This window comes from Muscardinus avellanarius (genome assembly GCF_963383645.1).
Source record: "Muscardinus avellanarius genome assembly, chromosome: 11".
NCBI lineage: Eukaryota > Metazoa > Chordata > Mammalia > Rodentia > Gliridae > Muscardinus > Muscardinus avellanarius.
In genome coordinates, this window is record NC_137797.1 from 110,612,568 (window position 1) to 110,633,164 (window position 20,597).

Here is a 20,597-nt window from a genome sequence, read left to right on the forward strand (position 1 = left end):
GGAGTGGCCTTCTCTCCTCTCGGAGCGCCCCAGAGCCTTCTGTGCGTGGCTGAGGTGCACGCTCTGCCGTCCCGCCCTCACTGTGGCCAGCCCCTGGCGTTTTGGCGAGCGAGTTGGTGCTAGTCACCCCAGTCACGAATAGGCTGTACCCCAGATCCTCACTAAAACTAGACCTTCTGTGCTGGGAGGAGACGCCGCTTGTGGGGCCCTGGAGAGTAGGTGTTCTGAAGCGGGGATAAGTGAGTGCTTAGGACATGAGTTTGAAACTAATAGTTTTCACACACCAACAGGATGCCAAATAAAATATAGCAGGCTGGGACTCTGCTCTTGAGGTTCTAGGGGTGGAACCCAGGGTACTCTGCCTCCGAGCTACACTCCAGCCCTGCTTTATTTTTTGTTTTCAAACAGGGTCTCCCTCTTGATGCGTCTTGGCATGTTGCTGAGGCTGTCTTTGAACCTGTAACCCTCCTGTCTGAAGCCTCCCCAGCACTGGGGTTGAGCCACCGCGGCCTGTGGGCTGAGACCTCTACTGGTTAAGAAGATGAGTTGCAGTCAGATAGAATACTTGAGAAAGCCAAGCATACATTAAGTCTTGCTTTGTGAAGCCTGTTTTAGTTTTATGTAAAATTCCCTTTGAATTACATCAGATGGTAGATAGTGTCTTCATGTATATTGCATTCTGAGAAGGTTATTTGGGGTCTGGGGTTGAACAGTTGTAGACCCGGCTGCTTGGGCGGCCGAGGCAGAGTTCAGGGCCAGCCTGCGGCACAGGGAGAGTTTCATGAAAAAAAACGGGAAAAGAAAAGTAAGTTTGAGAAAGACTTAAGTAGGAGAGTCTATTGTTTTACTTCAAACAAGAGGCCCTAGGGCCAAATTAGGACAGTGGCCTTAGAGATGGCACTAAGGGACAGATTTGACATCTGGTCACCTACATATATAGGATTTGTTCATCCTAGGTGAGGGGAGAGGGAGGGTTTAGGAGGTCTGCGTTCATTTCCTTTCCTGGCCTAACCTCCCTCCCTCTAGCGGTAGCCAGAGCAAGAGTGGGTGCCAAGTGGGCCCCTCCTCCGCTCCCCCTCCCCCTCTTCCCCCTTCCCCCTCTCCTCCCTCTTCCCCCTTTCCCCTTTCCCCTCTTCTTCCTCCTCTTCCTCTCCTCCTCTCCCCCCCCCTTCTCCCTCTCCTCCCTTTCCTTCTCTTTCTTCCTTTGATAATTAACACGAGAACATTTGGGATTATTCTTTGTTCACAAGTAAGTTCTCTTGAGAAAATACGATAAATGCATACAGTTCCTTTTAGAAGAGGCTGCGTGAACACAGTCGTTTTACTAAAAGATCTATCACAGTATCAAAACCTTGATGAGGAGGAGAAAACACTTCCTGTCCACGTTCTCTTCTACTCTGTTTTGTTCCCAGCCGTTTCTGTCCAGTCCTGCTTCTCTGAAGCATCGATGTAGTTGAAGCCATGTGCAGTTTTGTGTTGCTTTTCTCTCACTAGCCTTTTGTAAACGTCTCCATGCTTCACAGTCCTTTTTATTAGATTCCACACCACGTAGATTATAGCATGCACGTCCTTTCATGTACATTGAAATCACCTCCAGTTACTTATAATGCAGAATACAGTGTACGTGCTGTGTGATAAGTACTGTACCTGTTGTGTTGGAAATAATGACCCTCCCCCAAAGTCTGGACATGTTCCTGTGACTTTTCTTCCACATATTTTTGGTCTGCCATTGGTTAAGCCCAGACGCCGAACCCAACAATAGGGAAAGCTGACATTTTTTTTCTTTGTGTGCCTGTGTGTGTATATATACACGCATGTATATTTCCCCTCTTTAAGACGGTAAGATGAAAATTAAAGCCAGAGTTCCAAAGGAGTTGTGCTTTTCTGCTTAACAACCCTGTATAGCTGCAGGTAACATCCTCACAGGCCACTGTTGAGCTTGCTGGCTCTGCAGCACTGCGGAGGCCATGGCTCTGCCGCCCTCTCTAGGGCTCCTGCAAGTGGGAGAAGAGCTTGGAGCAGAAGCACAGTCTCTGTGGTAGAAACGCTGCACTAATGCTTTTATTTTAACAAGTAAGTTTGTTAATAGTGAGCCATGTAATGAAAAGTCCTTGAATCCAAAGCGCAGGGCCTGGTCAACCTTCCTGCAGAGACTGCACTCAGACTCAACTCGTGTATCTTCCCTGATACTCACCTGGAAGAGCCAATTTTGTCTAAAAACTAGGTTTCTACAAGCAGTTGTATACATCTTTTTGTTGCCATAAATATGTTTCTGTTAGGGCTTCCTGAAAGGAGCTTTGGGTCTGACATGGGTTTCGGTTTTGCTAGACATTTTTCCCTTTTGCAAAGTAGTTGTCCCAGCTTATACTCCTGAGGATTATGTGAGCGTTTTGGTGAGCTCCACCTTCACCAGACAGCACTGCCTGTCTTCATCTTAATCATTCTGGTGGATGGTAGGGGCATATTATTTAAGGTTTAATTTGCCTTCTCCTGACAAGTAGTGTATATGTGTGTGCATGTGCGTGTGTGCGCGTGTGCTCGTGAGTGCATGCATGCTCATGCAGTCGTGGGCATTAAGCCTAGAGGCATCCTCCTCCTGTGCTGTGCTCCCAGCCCTCTTATGTTTTTGTTGAAACAGGGTCTTGCCGGGTTGCTGAGAGTTTTGCCAAGCTGCCGAGGCCATCTTGAACCTGCAGTCCTCCTGTCTCAGCCTCTCAGCGCAGCACACCTGGCTGTGTGGTTATTGTACGTCTCCTTTTGAGATGCTTGCTCAAGTCTTTGTTAATTTTTCTGTTGGATTGGCCATTTTTGTATTGCTTTCTGTGTATTTTTTTCTGCAGACAGATTCTTCTTGTAATTCTTTTATATACAGTTTGCAAATAATAACAGTTTTGTTTTTTCCTTGTCTTTTCCCTCCCTCTTCATATCTCCAGCACACTGTTGAAATAAAGTTACAGTAGGCAGCCTGTCTTGTTCAGAGTCTCAGAGAACATTTTCAGTCATTTTTTATTAGGTATGTCACTAATAAAAATAATTCAGTGATTTTATTTATTTATTTATTTGGTGGTACTGGGGATGGAACCCTTCTCCAGACTACACTCCCAGACCTATTTTATTTTATTTTTTTGTGGTACTGGGGGTGGAATCCAGAGGCTTTCTGCCTCCGGGCTATACTTCCAGACCTTTTTTTATATTTTATTTAGAAACAGGGCCTCACTAAGTAGCTGAGACTGGCTTCGAACCTGTGCGATCCTCCTGTCTCTGCCTCCCAAGCGCGGGGATTACAAGCGTGCGCCACCACGCCCGGCTCAGTGATTTTTTTAAATTAGGTTTGCTCTAGGTTTCCTTTGAATACTTTAATCAGATTAAGGACGTTTCTTTTTGTTCTTAGCTTGCTGAATATTTTCATCATGAATGTACATTGGATTTTATCAAATGCTTTTCTGCATCTTGTGGTTAGATGCTTTTTTCCCTTCATTTTTCTTTTACTGAGGTGAATTACATTGATCTAAAATTTTTATTATTGGCTATTAAATAACCTTTATATTTATATTCCTGGAGTGAGCCCCATTTGGTTGTATATACTTTTTATATGGAATTATTATGTTTAATGAGGGTGTTGATAACTATGTTCATGAGGAAAGGTACTCTTCTGATTATCTTAATTAGATGATGAGTCTTCTTGTACAGTTTGGCAAGTTTTGCATCAGATGGGAGATGGCTCTTTAGTGAAATGTACTTCTTAATTGCTAATTTGTGTTGGTTTTTGTCTTGATAAAATTTGTTAGGTTACCAACTGCCGATCTCTTTTGAAGGTTAGTAGGCTGTTATCTTTGAAGCTTCTCCAGTTAGAAGCTTGATTACTAACTGCCTTTTCTTGTGGTGCTGGAGCTCAGATGCAGGGTCACGTGTGCCGTGCCACGAAGCTCCCCAGCTCATGGATTTGCTTTTTTAAACTTTCCGTTTCGTATTAGTTGTTATAAGCACCCACAGGTTTTGCTGTGTGCCGGGAAAGGCAGTGTCTGGTGCAGTCCCCTGCGCGCTCACTGGCCTGGACCCTTTCCTTGCCTGTGGGTGGGTCCTGGAGCCTGCTGCATCTTGGTCTCTGTCACCTGGCCAGGCAGGAGGGAGGCGTGAGGTCCTTTTGGTGCAGGGGAGAGGCTGGCTGCTTTGCTGCTGGGAGGGGCTGCTAGCCCCTGGAGGGGGGCTGTGCGAAGCTTGGCTTGCCCTCTCTGGTGAGTAAAGCTTGCTTCACACCGCGCGGGTCCATGGTCACAGACGTTGGCCGCGCTGGTGGTGGCTTCCTTGAGCCTGGAGACCTAGACAGTGGATGGAGAGACCAGACTCCTGCTGCTGCTCAGAGGCAGCCGGTGCGGCCGCTGGGACTCGCTGTCAGTGAGGTGCTTTCTCACGCCTGCTGCGGGTTTTCTTTGTGAAGGTGCAAGGTGTGTTGCTCTGTCACTCTTGTGTGTTGTTGCTGCCGAGCCAGCTCACATCCACTGTACTTGGAGAACAGACGGATTTTCACCTTTTCACGTGCACTGAGGCTGCTTTGGAAGGAAGCCTGTTTCTGAAGTGTCCCGCAGGCTGTGTTCTGTTGGATGGAGGAAGCTTGTCAGCTAGGTTACTATGTAGTTGGGAGGCTGAGAAAACTTGTTGACCCGAGGAGCTTGGAACGCACCCTTTAAGCAGTGTGTGAACCGTTTAAGGACCCCAGCATCTTGAGGTGCTGCAGTGGCCGTGCTGAGGATGGGCTTTCCTTTTTTCTCTTTGGGTGGGGAGCAGTTAAACCTGAAGTGAGACGATTAAAATACTCCTATGTGAGGTTAAGGAAGGCCCGGTCAGAGTGCGCAGGGGTGGAGAGAGGAGCCTGCCTCCAGCCGGGGGTCCTCACCCAGAGACCATAGCGCGCTCTGCTGGAGCCCGGAGAACCCAGGCAGGCTGTCTCTCCAGCCTGTGGGCCTCAGGCCGCTCCCGCCCTCCCTCCAGCCTCCTGGGTGTGCCTCGGCTCCGCTTGTCCAGCCGCCTTAGATCTTGAAGGTTAGGGATTTTTCTCAGATTTCTAGAAAACTTGTAACCATCTTGTTCTTTTCTCTTGGGGATCTATCTATCTGCCCATTCATCTATCTATCCATCTAGAAGTGTCTCTCAGCTCACGCTCCCAGTTTTATTATATTTTATGTTTAATTCTTTTTGGGTATGGCCAGGGATCAAACCTAGCACAGGCAAGGCCTATTTAACAGATTATAATTAATCGTACAAAACCAAACATAATAAAATGTAAGGTACTGATAACTTGAGGTAATAATGTTGAATGGCATGTCTGATTAATGTGTAGGCTTTTTTTAAGGTGGGAAAGAGAATTTGTGTAGAAGTGATGGTGTTTAACTTTTTTTGGTGTGTGGTACGGGGGTTGAACCCAGGGGCATTCTTTCTACCTCCCAGCTACACCTCCAGCCCTGTTTTAGTCATTATTTTGAAACGGGGTTTCACCAAGTTGCAGAGGACCTCACTAAATTGCTGAGTTTGGTTGCAAACCTGCGATCCTCCTGTCTCTGCCTCCCAAGTCCTGGGATTACAGGCGTGCACCACCATACCTACCTAGATTTTGTCTTTAATTACTCGTATGATCTTGTCCTGTTATTTTACTGTTTTGTGTTAGAATTTAATATATGGCTAGCTCCATTCAGAGCTCTCTGTGTGGAGCGCTGTTTATTCCGGTGCTCTTTTGGCCCCAAGGAAGGTCTGCGCACAGCTAGTGTGAGGGGAGACGTGGCGGGGGGAGCAGCAGGCGCTGCAGCTCTGCTGGGAACTAGGATGGGCTTGGGAGAGGAGCTAGCTCGGGAGTTTCCATTTGTTCTGCCCCCGTCCAGCGAGGGGAGTCGCATGTATAGGAGAGATTTCGTGGCATCTCTTGTGTAGTGCGTGCCTAGTGCGCGTTAGCAGTGTATTTTGGGGCTGGGGGATAGCTCAGTGGTAGAGTGCTTATGAGCACACGTGAGGCCCTGCGTTCAGTTCCAGGCACGTCTCACACAGGTAGCTTTTGGATGGTTCAGTAGGTTGAGGTGCGGGAGGTTTACCTGGAGTTGGGAACTCCGCAGAGTCTGTTCCCAGGACCTTTCAGCCAGGGCCCTTGTTCTGCAGCCAGCGGTCAGCAGACACACGTTTGTGGCGGAGCGCAGTGCGTTTGTTAGCTCCAGCCTGGGCTTGTCAGCGGTGTGTGTCAGCCTCCATAGGCCTGGGTTTGCTGGTGGGGTGCGGAGGCCCAGGTCCTGGGCTGTCCTTTGAGCTAGCGCTGTTAGGAAGGAGCGGGGCCAGTTCATATGCGAGGGTGGTCCTTGCCCCATCTTGGCGGGGGCTGGAGGATGGGGGTCCGTGCTGAGGCTGGGAAAGAAGCCAGGGCAGGAGGACGTAGTTTCTGTGCTTTGGACGAAGTTCATTTCTTTGTCTACATCAGACAGAAATGGTTACCGAAAGTTAGTTGCATGTGTGAGCGCGCACTTTTAGCGCTTGTCTTTTTCTCCCGCTCTTGCGCAGCTTTCTTGAAAAATCTCATGCTTTCACTTTTTTCTTTTTCTCCCTTCATTTTACTTGAGAGCCTCCAAAAGTTCTGAGTTAGAATTGGGGTAGACAGAGTTGTAGTGTTAAATGAGGATGGAGGGAAATAAAAGCTGCCCTTCTTAAGCAGGCCTCGAGAAATGCTACCTCCAGAGGCCAGCCGCTCCCGGGCGCCTGCCCCCAAGGCAGGTGGGCAGGAGCACGGCTTCCATTCGAAGCCAGCTCCTAGGGAGACGGGGACTTCCAGGGTCAGGGCTTCCTCCTGGGAGAGCTCAGTGCCGGGGGTCTTTGTAAGGAAGAGCTGGGGCGTGGGCAGGAGAGAGAGCAAGCCTAGCAGGTTAGAGGCCTAGAAGCAGGCTGCCTCAGCTCCCGCCCGCCAGGCCAGCGGCGGCCCTCAGTCTCCCCCCACAGGAGTTTTCAGCTTCAGCGGGAGCCTCCAGTCTAGGGTCTGTGTCAGTGTTGCCATCCCTCCCTCCTCGCTCCCTTTGCATTGAACCCAGGGTGCTCTACCACTGAGCTACATCCCCACATCCCCAGCTGTTTTTATTTATTTTGAGACAAGGATCGCTAAGTCGCCCAGCCTGGCTTTAAACTGGAGCTCTTTCTGCCTCAGCCTCTGGAGTAGACATGTGCCCCCAGGCCTGGCTTGACTGCTTTTCAATATACTTTTCACACTCAGGGTTTTAGAAAGGATTGAAGTATTTGGCCTTGAAAAGCCCCCCAAGACCCAGTTAGAAAATACCACAAAAATCTCCACGGCATCCCTTTATCTTCTTCCAGGGAAGGTGTCATTTGCTTCTTAACCACAGCATTTGTGTTTAAACTGCTGTACTGGAGTACTAAATAGTGTTTAGTCTGTGTTGAATACTCTTTAACGTTAACACTTAAAATCCAGTTTTCTTGAACTTGGAGATGTCCTGTGATGTCAGTTGTGTTAGGTCATGTGTGTGGACTTAAGCCCGTGGCTGCTGTTGGTGTCTTTGGTGTGCGGCGTGCCACACTAGGAAGAGGAGGGTGGCGTCCCTTCCCCAGACTTGCCAGTCTGCAGGACAGGACAGCTTGGCTCCCCTCCGTGTGCACACACTGCTCCTGTACCAGACCGCTGCGGTGCAGCAGGCCTCCAGGACGGTGTGCAGAGATGTTGCAGACGTACTGAATAAGTAGCACCTTGGCTCAAGGGAGACACAGTGCTGCAGGAATGAAGGGCAATGGGTTAAGTATTAGTACTCCTTTAAGTCTAGAATTAAAATTATAAGCAATTTTTATAAAATCGTATTCAAAGGCTCTTTTTTCCTTTTTCTTTTTGGTGTGTGGTGTTGGGGGTGAAACCTTTTCACGTGCTGGGCAAATCCTTTTCCATCAAGCTACACCCCCACCCTCCAGGGGTCTTTTATATTAAAAAATGGACCTTTTTTCCCTTTCATCCTGGGCGCTGGGTATTGAACCACGGGTCTTGTGCTGAGCACTTGCTCTACCACGGAGCCACACCCCAGCCCTGCTGTTTTCTCTTTATTTCAGTTTTGTACGGGGTTGAACCCAGGGGCCTCCTACCTCTGAGCGGCACCCCAGCCCTTTTCCTTTTGAGGCAGCGCCTCACTCTGGCCGAGGCCGTCTCGCTTCCCAGTACTGGCTCCCGGGTGCGGTGCTTTCTTAGTGTCTCAGTCATTGTCTTCGAGTGTCTCCTGTCCTGTTCCTTAAGAATACATAACCCCCCCCCCCATTTTTTCTCTGGCAGCTCTTCACGGATGGAATCACAAACAAACTCATTGGCTGTTACGTGGGTGACAGCATGGAAGACGTCGTCCTGGTGCGGATCTATGGCAATAAGACAGAGCTGCTGGTCGACCGCGACGAGGAGGTGAAGAGCTTCCGCGTGCTGCAGGCGCACGGCTGCGCCCCGCAGCTCTACTGCACCTTCAACAACGGGCTGTGCTACGAGTTCATCCAGGGAGAAGCGCTCGACCCCAAGCACGTCTGCAACCCAGCCATCTTCAGGTAGCTTTCTTGGCATTTGCTCTGGAAAAACATATTAAATGCACGAAGGAAATATTTTTAAAACTGGCTTTTCTTTCTTTGAACAATACTTGTTTACCTTGAAAACTTTCGGGGTTATTTTTTTCTTAAAAGCTTTTTATAGTTTCTTTTTTCATTTTTGACTCTGTAGAAGAAAAGACTAAGAAGTTTTTGATTAATTGCTTATAGACATGCAAGACATTCTCTTAATTTTTTAAAATAGTGCTTGAATCAAAGTATTATACATTTCTTATTTCTAATGACCTACTACTTAATTGACCCTATTTTCAGAGTCTTTGTTTGTGTTGGTGGTGCGGGGGCTTGCACCGGGCAGTTGTCTCTGAGATACACTTCCAGCCCTTTTTGTTTTGAGACAGGGTCTGTACAGCAGAGAGGCTCGCTAAGTTGCTGAGGCTGTTCTGAAACCTGTGATCCTCGCGTCTGTCTCTCAAGGACTGAGGGTACAGGCATATGCCCCCACACCCGGCTCTGCTTTTCAGAGTCCCGGATAAGCTTCTGTTCTCTTAACACTTCCTGCTATTTAAGGTGTTCATTATTTAACTCAGTATTTTATATTTCCCATAAGGAATAATGTCACATGTGCCTGATTGATTTCCCTACAATTATCATCCTTAAAATTTGCTTTCTGTTCTGATGCTCTAGAAAATGAGGCTGTTTTGAAAATAGCAGGCTCTTCATTCTCAGAGGTTTTGTTTTCAAGATCCCTTTATAACTCTGAAAAGTAATTGAACACTCACAGAACTTTGAGTGTCTTATTATTCGTATTTGTCATAGTAGGAGTTAGAGCACTGTTAGAGCACGAGCCCAGGAAGTGGACGTGCTTCTCGCCTTTGTGCGAGGGCGTGTTTGTGTCTCCTGGCCTCCCGAGCTGCGCTGCACCCTGACGGGACAAGGCCGTGAGTTGTCCCAGCCTCACCCGCATCCTCAAGGGCTTCAGGCTTCCTGGGCCTTTGGGTCATGCTTAAAGAATGCCCAGCTAGAACCTGGCCACGGTAGTGCATGCCTGGTGAGACAGGACCGTGGGTCTCAGACCATTCTTAGCAATTCAACCTCTTAGTGGGACCCTGTTTCAAAAAAAAAAAAAAAAAAAAAAAAAAAAGGTAGGGATGTAGCTCAGAGGTAGAACACCCTGGGTTCAATCTTCAGTGCCAAGAAAAAAAATTAACTTGCTGACCAGGTGTTGTGGCACGTGCCTACATTCTCAGTACATGGGAGGCCAAGGCAAGAGGAACCGCAGGTTCCAGGCCACCCTCAGCCATTTAGTGAAGCCCTTCTCAAATAAATCAAAAGGGCTGGGTGTAACTGGGAGGTTTTTGAGTTTGGCTTTGAGTTTAATTACCGATGGGGGGTAGTTGTCAAAGCAGCAAACTGATAAAAATGAAATAGACCAGTATCTAAACCTGGATCAAATGTTAAGTTATTTTGTCCTAGACATGTATCCCAAACCCACATTTTAGCGTCAGGCATGGTCTCTTATTTTACACAAGTGTATTCTTTAGATGTATTGTAGGATCCTGACTAATAATTTTGTGTTTGCTAACTGGGTGTGGCAGTGTGTGCCTATAATCCCCATACTTGGAAGGCAGAGATAGGAGGATCAAAGGTTCTAGGCTAGCCTTAGCAACTTAGTGAGACCCTGTTTCAAAATACAAGGGGTGGGGGGAGGTGTAGCTCAGGGAGAACATCCCTGGGTTCAATATCCAGGACCAAAATCCCAAAACTTGTATTTGCCATTCTCCTCACCCACCCCTCCCCACTCTGGTGCCCAGGCTGACCTGAAGTTGTGATCAGTCTCCTGTCTCCCCCCAGGTAGCTGGGATTACAGGCATCTCTACTTTTGTACATATCTTTTTCTTTCTTTCTTTCTTTCTTTCTTTCTTTCTTTCTTTCTTTCTTTCTTTCTTTTTTTCTTTCTTTCTTTTTTTTTTTTTTGGCGGGTCTGGGGACAAAACCCAGGGGCATTTGACCTCCGAGCTACACCCCCTGCCCTATTTTTTATTCTTTAATTTGAAACAGGGTCTCACTAAGTTGCGGACGGCCTCACTAAGTAGCTGAGGCTGTCCATGAACCATGATTCTCTGGTCTCAGCCTCCCAAATGCTGGGATTACAAGCGTGTGCCACCACTCCCAGTTTACTTTTGTACATTTCTTTTTGGTGGTACTGGGGGTGGAACCCAGGGGCTTTCTACCTCCAGGCTATACTTCCAGAGCTATTTTATATTTTATTTGGAAACAGGGTCTCACTAGGTTGCTGAGAGCCTCACTAAGTAGCTGAGGCTGGCTTCGAACCTGCGCGATCCTCCTGTCTCAGCCTCCCAAGCGCGGGGATTACAAGCGTGTACCACCATGCCCGGCTTACTTTTGTACATTTCTTAGGAACAAGGAACTTTATATTGGGACAGGAATGTTCACTAAAGTTTTATTGAGCTTGTCACAGGGATGGAGAAATATATCAGTTGGAGGCTGGCAAAGCCTAATACTATTACTAATCTAAAAATAGGAATAGTAGCCAGGTGTGATGGTACATGCTTGTAATCCCGGTACTTGGGAGGCTGAGACAGGAGGATTGCAGGTTCGAGGCTAGCCTCAGCTACTTAGTGAGGCCTCTTTAACTTAATGAGATCCTGTTTCAAAAAATAAAGAATAAAATAGGACTGGGGGTGTACCTCGGAGATAGAATGCCCCTGGGTCAATCCCCAGTACTGTAAGAAAAAAAAAATTGGTAATAGTAATAGTACCTGCTTCTATGGTTGATATATTTTTTTTAATTTTATTTTATTGGTGCACTGTATTCATACATCATAGTGGGATACAAACTTTTGTAGACATACATGCACACATCACCCAGTCAGCCCCCACCCGATCCCCACCCCATTCTCTCCCCATCCCTCCCTCCCATGCTTGGCTTAGTGGTTGACATCTAGTATTATAGCAATTTATCCAAAATTAAAAGTGATAATCTCACATAACAATTTCATTTGTCTGATACCAAGCGTTTGATGATTTAAAGATAGCATTTCAATATTTCTTTTTGCTTTCTTTCTTACTAGAGCATATTTTTTTCTGTTTTTTTTAGGTGAAACTATCATATATTTATATATTTATTTTTCAGAAAAAAATCTATCCTAATATGGAATATGAATTCTAGATACCCAAAACGATCTTGAAAAAGAACAAAGCTAGCAGATATATATTTTCTGATTTCAAACCATATAAAGCTACAATAATTGAAACAGTGTAGTACTGTTCTAAAGGCAGATATATAGACCATTGGAGTTAAATACAAGCCTAGAGCTAAATTCTTCCCTATATTGTCAAGTTCTTTTTGACAAGGTTTCCACGAACATTTGGTGGTGGAAATAATAATCTTTTAACTAAATATTGTTGAAAAATAATAATTACATGGAAAAGAATAAAATTGGACCTTTACCTAATCCCATATACAAGTATTAACTCAAAATAAAAGACCTAAATATAAATCTTAAGACTATAAACTTTTAGAAGAAAATCTGGGTCATAAAACCTCACAACATTGAAATTGGCAGTGATTTCTTGGATATGATTTCAATGGCACAGGCAACAGAAGAATATACAAACTCCCTAAAAAATAAAAGAAAATATTGTATATCCAAAGACAGTGTAAACAGAGTTCAAAGTTACTAATGGAATTGGATAAAATATTTCCAAATGCTATATCTGAAGGTATATTAATATTCCAACTAGAAATCCTAAAAATTAACAACAATAAAGGCAAACAATACCATTTAGAGATAGGTAAAAGACTAACATAAGTAATGAATCTCCACAGATAACCCATCTTAATTGTCTGTTGGATGGAAACTCTTGTTTCTCTGGTTCTGGTGTGTGTTACCTATTTCTTCTTTGTAGTTAATCTCTTTGAGTATTTTCTCTAGCGCTGGTTTTGAAGACATAAATTCCTTCAGTTTCTGTTTGTCATGGAAGCTTCTTATTTCTCCATCTAATTTGATAGAAAGTTTTGCTGGGTAGGAAATTTTTGGCTGGAAGTTGTTTTCTTTCAGAGTTTGGAATATGTTACTCCAAGCCCTTCTGGCTCTCATGACTTGGTTTGAGAAGTCTGGAGTGATTCTAATTGGTTTGCCTCTGAATGTCAGTTGGCCCTTTGTTTTTGTTGCCTTTAAGATTCTCTGCTTGGCTTCCACATTGGTCATTTTGACAATTATGTGGCGTGGGGATCCTCTTCTCTGATCCTGTCTAAAGGGAGTTCTATAAGTTTCCTGGATCTGTGTATCAACCTCTTGCTCTATATTTGGAAAATTTTCTGCTATTACTTCCTTGAAGAGATTGTTGATCCCTTTGGTATCACTTTCTTTTCCCTCCTCTATTCCAATTATTCTTAGGTTAGCTCTCTTAAGATGGGCCCATATTTCTTCAATGTCAGATTCCTGCTGTTGGATATTTTTTTCTAGATTAGAAACTATGAGTTCATTTTTGGATTGCTCATCTTCTAAGAGCGAGATTCTGTTCCCCATGTGGTCTAATCGGTTGTTTGTGCTTTGAATTGAGGCCTTTACTTCATTAATTGCATGCTTTATCTCTTTTTGGCTCTCTCTGAGTTCTTTTCGAAGCACCTCTATTATTTCTACAGTTATTTTCCTGATATGATCTTCTAGAAATCTCTGATTTTCTGTTTTATCAGGTTCTGATGTTGTGGGGTTGTGCACATTCATTGCTCCAGTGTTATTCCTCTTTCCCATGATTTCGGAGGTTTGTGCCTTCTCTGGGTTCTTCCCTTGGGTCACTATGGCTTCACTTAAGGTGCTCTGGATCTCGAGTCTGTAGTATCTCTGACCCCACTACTCCTTTACTGGGTTGTATCACAGAGTCTCCGACCCAGGGAGTCGATAGAGGCTGCTTTAAACTATGGGGGGTGCCAGGTTGCACGTTCTCCTATGGTGTGATATCTTTGCCACCACCACTCCCTCACTGGGTCAAGTCGCAGGAGGCCCAATACTGCGATTTCTCCTCTGTGGCCCGCAATTTGACTCACTGTTCTTGAGTACGCAGATGTAGCTGTACTGGACTCGGTGAATTCACTGCTGCTGCCGCCGCCGGTGGCAGTATGGCCAATGATATTGAGATTAAATACGTTAATCGAGCAATATAGGCTAAATACTCCTTATCCCAAAGTATTTCTCTGTGTTTTGGAACATTTTCACAAACCTAATGAGACATCTTGAGTGTGGGACTCATGTCTGTATATGAAATTCATTTCTGTTTCATCTATACCTTATACACACAGCCTGAGGGTATTTCACGCTCTGTGTGTGTGTGTGTGTGTGTGTGTGTGTGTGTGTGTGTGTGTGGTGATTGACCCTGGGCCTGTCAGTTGTGTGTGTTTTCATGGTGACACAGGGGCTTCCTAGTTTGCCGGGGCTGGCCTTGAACTTGTGCCTCCCCTCGGGCACCATCGTTCTGGGTTGTACGATGTTTTTAGAGTGCCTGTGATTTGACCCCATCACTTGAAGACAGGTGTGGATTTTTATTTATTTTTTTCTCACATTAGAGTTTGAGATTTTGGAAATTCTGATTAGGGATATTCCACCTGTCTGTAAATTGTTTAGACCAATGCATGGCATATGTGAAATATAATTTTCTAACTTTTGTAGTTAAGTTTTTCTCACATCTTCTCACATTTTGCTAAATTTGTGTAAATCTTCAAACAACTGGAATATTAACTAAAAATTATTACTGTTACTTAGGCAGATTGTGCTATCCCAATCTATTGGGTTTATTATTCTTTTGGAAGCATATTTTTTAGTCTTAAAGTTGCACACAGGCGGGCACAGAGGCAGGCAGTATAGGCCGGCCCTCAGGAGGCTGGGCAGGACGGACGCCTACTTGCAGGGGTTTGAGGCTACTCTGGTAACACAGCCAGACCCTGTTTGAAAAGACAGGTGCTAAGTGCACGTTGAAGCCAAAGCTTCCACCTGCAGCACTGGCCCGTGCGTCTTACGGCGCGTGGGGGGTGGAGCATGGTGTGGCAGGCAGGCCCATGGGCAGCGCGTCTGGAGCGCTCTCCTGCCCAGGCGGCAGCCTGCTACCCTCGCTGTGCCCTGTGCCTCGGGCAGCCGCCGTCGGAGGAGAGTTACTTGGCTCCGTATGAGGCTTCATCCCGTCGTCAGTGGCCCGGTGTTTTGGGACACGGAGAGCAGAGCTGCTCGCCGCCTGGGGCCCGGAGGTGGCCAGGGAGAGGGTGGCTGGTCCCCGTGTGCTCTCCAGGACGACTCAGAGTTTGCTCTTACTGGGGGCAATCTTGGCTGAAGTGTAGTTAAGCGCCACCCAGGGCCAGACTTAAGGGAAGAAATGTAACTTGAGTTAGTTGTTGTGCACATCTCAGAGCTTGCACGTGAAGGCCTTGTCTTGGAATGGACACACTGGGTTTGCGGATATAATTGGTCGTTATTTGCTAAACAAAATGCATAACTATATACACAGTATTCACATTATTTTAGGTATTGTAAGTAGAGATCATTTAAAGCAAATGGGAGATTTGGGTAGGTTATGTGCAAATATGACCTCATATCATGTGTCAAGTCTTCCTTGCGCATCCACAGAGTTCAGTGTCTGTGAGGGTAGGGTTCCTGGAGCCAGTCGTCTAAGGGCACCAAGAAGTAACTATGGCATATCTTCTCTCCTTGAAGTTAGTTAGGAGTTTTGCGAAGCTGCCGTTGCTGAGTTTGAGGAGTCACTGGTGTGCTGATGACGGTCACTTATTGCACGTGTGTCTCACAGGTGCTTTCTCTCCAGGCTGGGGCTCAGCTCCGTGGTAGAGCGCTTGCCCGGCCTGTGTGCGGCTCCGGGGTCACGCCCAGCACTCTAACACAAAGCAAACACCCCAGAATGAAAACAAATATTCGGTCTCACTCTGTGGCCTTTTCTATTCTCTTGACAGTGTCTTTCAGACATTTTAATTTTAATGATTCTTTTTTAAATAAATTTTTATTCGTGCATTGTAGTCATACTTCTTAATAGGATAAAAAAACTTGAGACATACATGCACACATCACCCCATCAGCCCTTACCCAATCCCTAACCCCTGCCCTCCCCGCCCTCCTCCCCATGCTTGGCTTCCTGATGAACTCTGATATGTTTAAGTACATAATTTGCTTTACAGAGTCCCTCTCCCCCTCCCATCCCTCAGATAGGGCACCTTAATCGCTCCTCTATAGGATCTCTTCTTCACCTAGGGTTCCTCCTGTGACCCATTTCTCCCTAGTTTTTACACATTAGGCAAAGCATCTGGTTTCTTATTTTTTGTGATATTTCACTGCAAATGCCATAATTTTGTTCTCCTTTATGGCTGGGCAAATTCCACTGTGTACACATCCCAGAGCTTTGTAATCCACTCATCCGTTGAGGACATCTTGGCTGGCTCCACAGTGTGGCGATGGTGAACTGTGCAGCTGTGAACATGGTTGCTCACGCATTAGTTTGGTATTTTGGTAAGTTTGTTTTCCTTCTTCTGAGGATCTTCCATACTGTTTTCCAAAGTGATTGCATTAATTTTATTTTTTTGGTGTTCAATTCCAACTTCCTTTTTTTACTTTAATTTAATTTTTTATATATTTACTTATTTATTTTCAGAAAAATTCTATCCTAATATGAAATATAAACTCTAAACACCCAAAACAATCTCAAAAAAGAACACAGCTAGAAGATGTACATTTTCTGGTTTCAAACCTTATAAAGCTACAATAATCGAAACAGTGTAGTACTGCTATAAAGGCAGATATATAAACCAGTGGAGTAAAATAAAAAGCCTAGAAATAAATTCTCCCATATATGGTCAAGTTATATTTGACAAGGTTTCCAAGAACATTTGGTGAAAGAAATAATAATCTTTTCTCTAAATATTGCTGAAAAATAAGTTACATGAAAAGCCATAAAATTGGACCCTTACCTCACACCATATACAAATATTAACTCAAAATAGATAAAAGACCTAAATGTAAATCTTAAGACTATAAACTTTTAGAAGAAAACCTGGGTCATAAAACTTCACAACATTGAAATTGGCAGTGATTTCTTGGATATGATTTCAAAGGCACAGGCAACAAAAGAATAAACTTCATAAAAAATAAAAAAGTATTGTATATCCAAAGGCAATGCAAACAGAATTAAAAGTTACTGATAGAATGGATAAAATATTTCCAAATGCTATATCTGAAGGTATATTAATATTCCAAATAGAAATCCTAAAAATTAGCAACAATAAAAGCAAACTGCAATTTAGAAATAGGTAAAAGACTAAAATAGGTAATGAATCTCCAAAGATTTTTATATGACCAATAAACACATGAATATCACTCATCATTATCATAATATAACTAATCATTAAGGAAATACAAATAAAAACTACAGTGAAATACTACTTCACATTTGTTAGGATGGCTACTTAACATGAATTACCTTGCTCCAGCCCTTTACCTTGAGTTTGTTACTATCTTTACTTGTAAAGTGTGTTTCTTGTAAGCAGCAGATGGATGGATTCTGGTTTTTAATCCATTTTGCCACTTTCTGTCTTATTGGGAAATTGAGGCCATTTACATTCAGTGTGATTATTGAGAAATAAGTTTTAATTCCTAATATGTTTTTATTTCTGTTTGCAGAAGAAAAAAGGAAATTTTATTGCTTGAGATTTAAGAAATTCAAAATAGATTTCAATTTACCTGATGAGAAATCGGTCTTGTGGTAGACTTCTTACTGTGTTGTCAAGATGAGTGATTCTAACTCATCAGATTCTTGTTAAGGTGCCCCTCCCGTGCAGCTGTAGTCTATAAGCTGTAGTTGTTGCCCCTTGACGGGTGACTTAGAAGGCATTGCTGAGGGCCCCGGAGGCCGAGAGCCGGGAGGAGACACCAGCCCAGGGGAGGGAAGAGGGCCCGGCTGGGCTCCCGGGCTGCCTTTGCAGAGAATCCTGGAAAGGCGCGTGAGCCCTGTTTCAGAGTGGACGCTGGGAATCTTAAGAATCAAAACCGCCCTTTCCACCTTCCACTCCGGTTGCTTGTCTGGAGCGGTGGCTCAGGTCTGACTGGCTAGATCTGATCTGATGGATCCCCCATCGGGCAGTAGGAAGTGGGGGCGAGCTTCAGGGTGCACACTGAGGGCCCCTCCCGGTGACGAGCCTGTCCTGAGTCCTGTTGATGGCTCGGCCTTGCTTGGTGAGCATGTGGTGAGGCTGACTCCATGGAGGACCCTCATGAGAGCTAGAGGGACCCCGGCACTGGGATTTCAGAGTAGGGAAAGAGATTGGGTTCAACTGCAAACGCAGGCCAGGCCAGGGCGTTCAGAGCCAGGACGGGAGGTCAGCGGAGCCAAATGACTGGGAGGTGCCAGCAGGAGCGAGGGCTCTGACCAAAGCAGCCGAATGCCTGCTGAGGTCTGGCCGTGGCGCAACCTGCTGGAGTGCTAGAGTGCGCCCTCTTGAGGGAGGCGTTTCTGCTCACCTGAATTGCAGGGAAGTGCACGGGCGTGCCTAGGCGACCTGGAAAACCCTCCTCGAGTGTGGCCCAGTGAAGAGCCTGTGTGGATCAGTATAAACTTTATGATGCCTCATGGTTTCTTTTGTGCTGTTTTGTTTGAACAGGCTAATAGCTCGTCAGCTTGCTAAAATTCATGCCATCCACGCACACAACGGCTGGATCCCTAAGTCTAACCTCTGGTTAAAGATGGGGAAATACTTCTCGCTCATTCCCACAGGATTTGCAGATGAAGACATTAATAAAAGGTAAACTCTCTTTGATATGTGAAGTCTCTCCTGTTGCTTTGCTCTATGATAGAAACTCAAATGTAACTACAGGGTTTCTGTGTATAAAATCGGGCTTAGTTTAACTTTCTGCTTTGATTCTTTGACTTTTAAATGCCATTACAGAAACAACTGCCTCTCTACCCTCTAACTTTCCGCCTTCAACAATAACAATAAAAACACCTGTAACCCCTAGAGTGGGTGCAAGTGGGGAGCAAGAAATGAACTTGAAACTTTTTTTAAAAATAATTGTAATATAAAGATCACCATTACTTGGGCCTGGTGGCATATACCTGTAATCCCAGTACTTGGGAGGCTGAGACAGGAGGACCGCACATTTGAGACCAGCCTTGACAACATAGCAAAACACTGCACAGCAGGAAAAGGGTTAAAATCTCAAAGCTGTTTTTAAAAGGTCTACAGATAGGCCTTGGGACAGTGTAGTAATGAGAGGACGCTCTTAAAACCCAGTGCTGGGGCTGAGACAGGATGAACACAGGTTCTCAGCCAGCCTCAGGAGTGGAGTGAGGCCCTCTGCGACCCAGCGAGATGCTGTTTCAAAATAGAAAATAAAATAGGGCTGAGGGTGTAGCTTAGAGGCAGAAAGCCCTGGGTTCAATTCCCAGTACTAAAAAAAAAAAGGAAAAAAGAAAAATTGGGGTGTGCGAACATTCGGTTTGCTTAATTTCCTTGGACTCTTCAAATGTCAGATAAGGAGGCTGAAAATTTACTCACTGGATTCTTCCCCAGCCTTTGTAAGACTATCTTCTCAAGTTCAAACTGATTATGTGTTTTATTATTTTCTATATAGAATTATTATTTTTTTTTACTTTTTTTGTGAGGTATTGGGATGGAACCCAGGAGCATTCTACCTTTGAGCTATTACACCCCAGCCCTATTTTTTATTCTTTGTTTTGAAACAGGGTCTCACTGAGTTGCAAAGGGCCTCACTACATAGCCGAGGCTGTTGTGCGGAGGCTGTCAGTGAACTGCGACCCTCCTGTCTCAGCCTCCCAAATGCTGGGATTACAAGCGTGCACCACCACACCTGGCAAAATATTTTTACATAGAATCTGAATAATACAAATATTTTTATATAACATGGTTATAACTAGTACAGAAATTGGAAATTTTATTTTCTCTTTGACATCTAAAACATGAAGGCCGCACCTCTGTATTTCAGAAGTCTTTGCTTCAGGAACAGGGGAGAGCCAGGGCTGGTGGCGCAGGCCTGTACTGGTCCCGAGGAGGCGGAGACAGGAGGCCACAGGTCCCAGTCCAGCCTCAGCAATTGAGACTTTCAGCAGCCTAGCTCGGCCTCGTTCAAGACAAAACTGGGAGGGCTGTGTGTGGCGTGGAGGTGGAATGCTCCTGGTTCGCTCTCCAGAACAATAAAAGCAAAAAGAACGAGCACAAGGGCAGTGAACCGGCAGGACCCGTAGGAGTTTTCTCTTTAGGATTTTTAGTATGATGCATTAGCGACACATTTTCCTTCTCTTTGGTTATTTCAAGGCTTGATGTGCTTTGCACAGCCTGTTTTCTGTATCCACAGGCTCTGTAGATCCAAGCCGCTGTCTGTCGAATATCAGTGGGTAAAAATAACCCCCACCTGAGCGTGGATGGAGGCCTCGTTCTCTAAACCGCGCAGCGGCGCACACCACTGCCTGGTGTGGGCTTGGCGGGTACCCCGGAGGTGACTAGAGCCAGGGGAGGCCGCACTGCGAGCGTGGTGTCCTGGAAGGTCTGGAGCCAGGCCGCGGCGGGGACCGAGGGGCAGCGCTACGTGTGGATTTGCAGGTGGCTTGTCAAACTTGGATAGTGAGGACAGGCCAACTTCTAGACACAGTTCTAGTATGCTTGATATTCTGGAAGCTACAGCTATTAAATTGAAAAAGTGTAGGAGAACCCACTTAAAAATGTGAGTCTGTGGTGATGGTGAACAAGATTCTCTTAGCTTTTGAAGGCGTGCAGAGCTGAGAGACTGTTGTTGGGTTGAGCGCCAGGACTTGGACCCAGACGGGCTGAGATTATACCCCATCCTGCAGGACCATTTCTGCTCTTTTACTGGGCAGGTTTCCTCCTTTCATTTTCTCGCCTACAAAGTGGACTAGTAAGCTGGGCGTGGTGGGCACGCTTGGGAGGCTGAGACAGGAGGATCGCAGTTCACAGACAGCCTCAGCTACTGAGGCCCTCCGCAACTCTGTGAGACCCAGTTTCA

General features: G+C 45.5%; 1 protein-coding gene across 1 annotated transcript in view; it reads left to right on the forward strand.

Annotated features, from left to right (window-relative positions):
• Positions 1-20,597, forward strand: part of ETNK1 (ethanolamine kinase 1) — a gene marked incomplete at both ends in the record, with an annotated part of 42,872 nt that overhangs the window by 7,056 nt on the left and 15,219 nt on the right. Inside the window, 2 exons of the mRNA XM_080706221.1 lie at positions 8,294-8,553; positions 18,221-18,361. Coding sequence (XP_080562347.1) covers positions 8,294-8,553; positions 18,221-18,361 — 401 coding nt within the window. The remainder of the gene's footprint in view (positions 1-8,293; positions 8,554-18,220; positions 18,362-20,597) is intronic.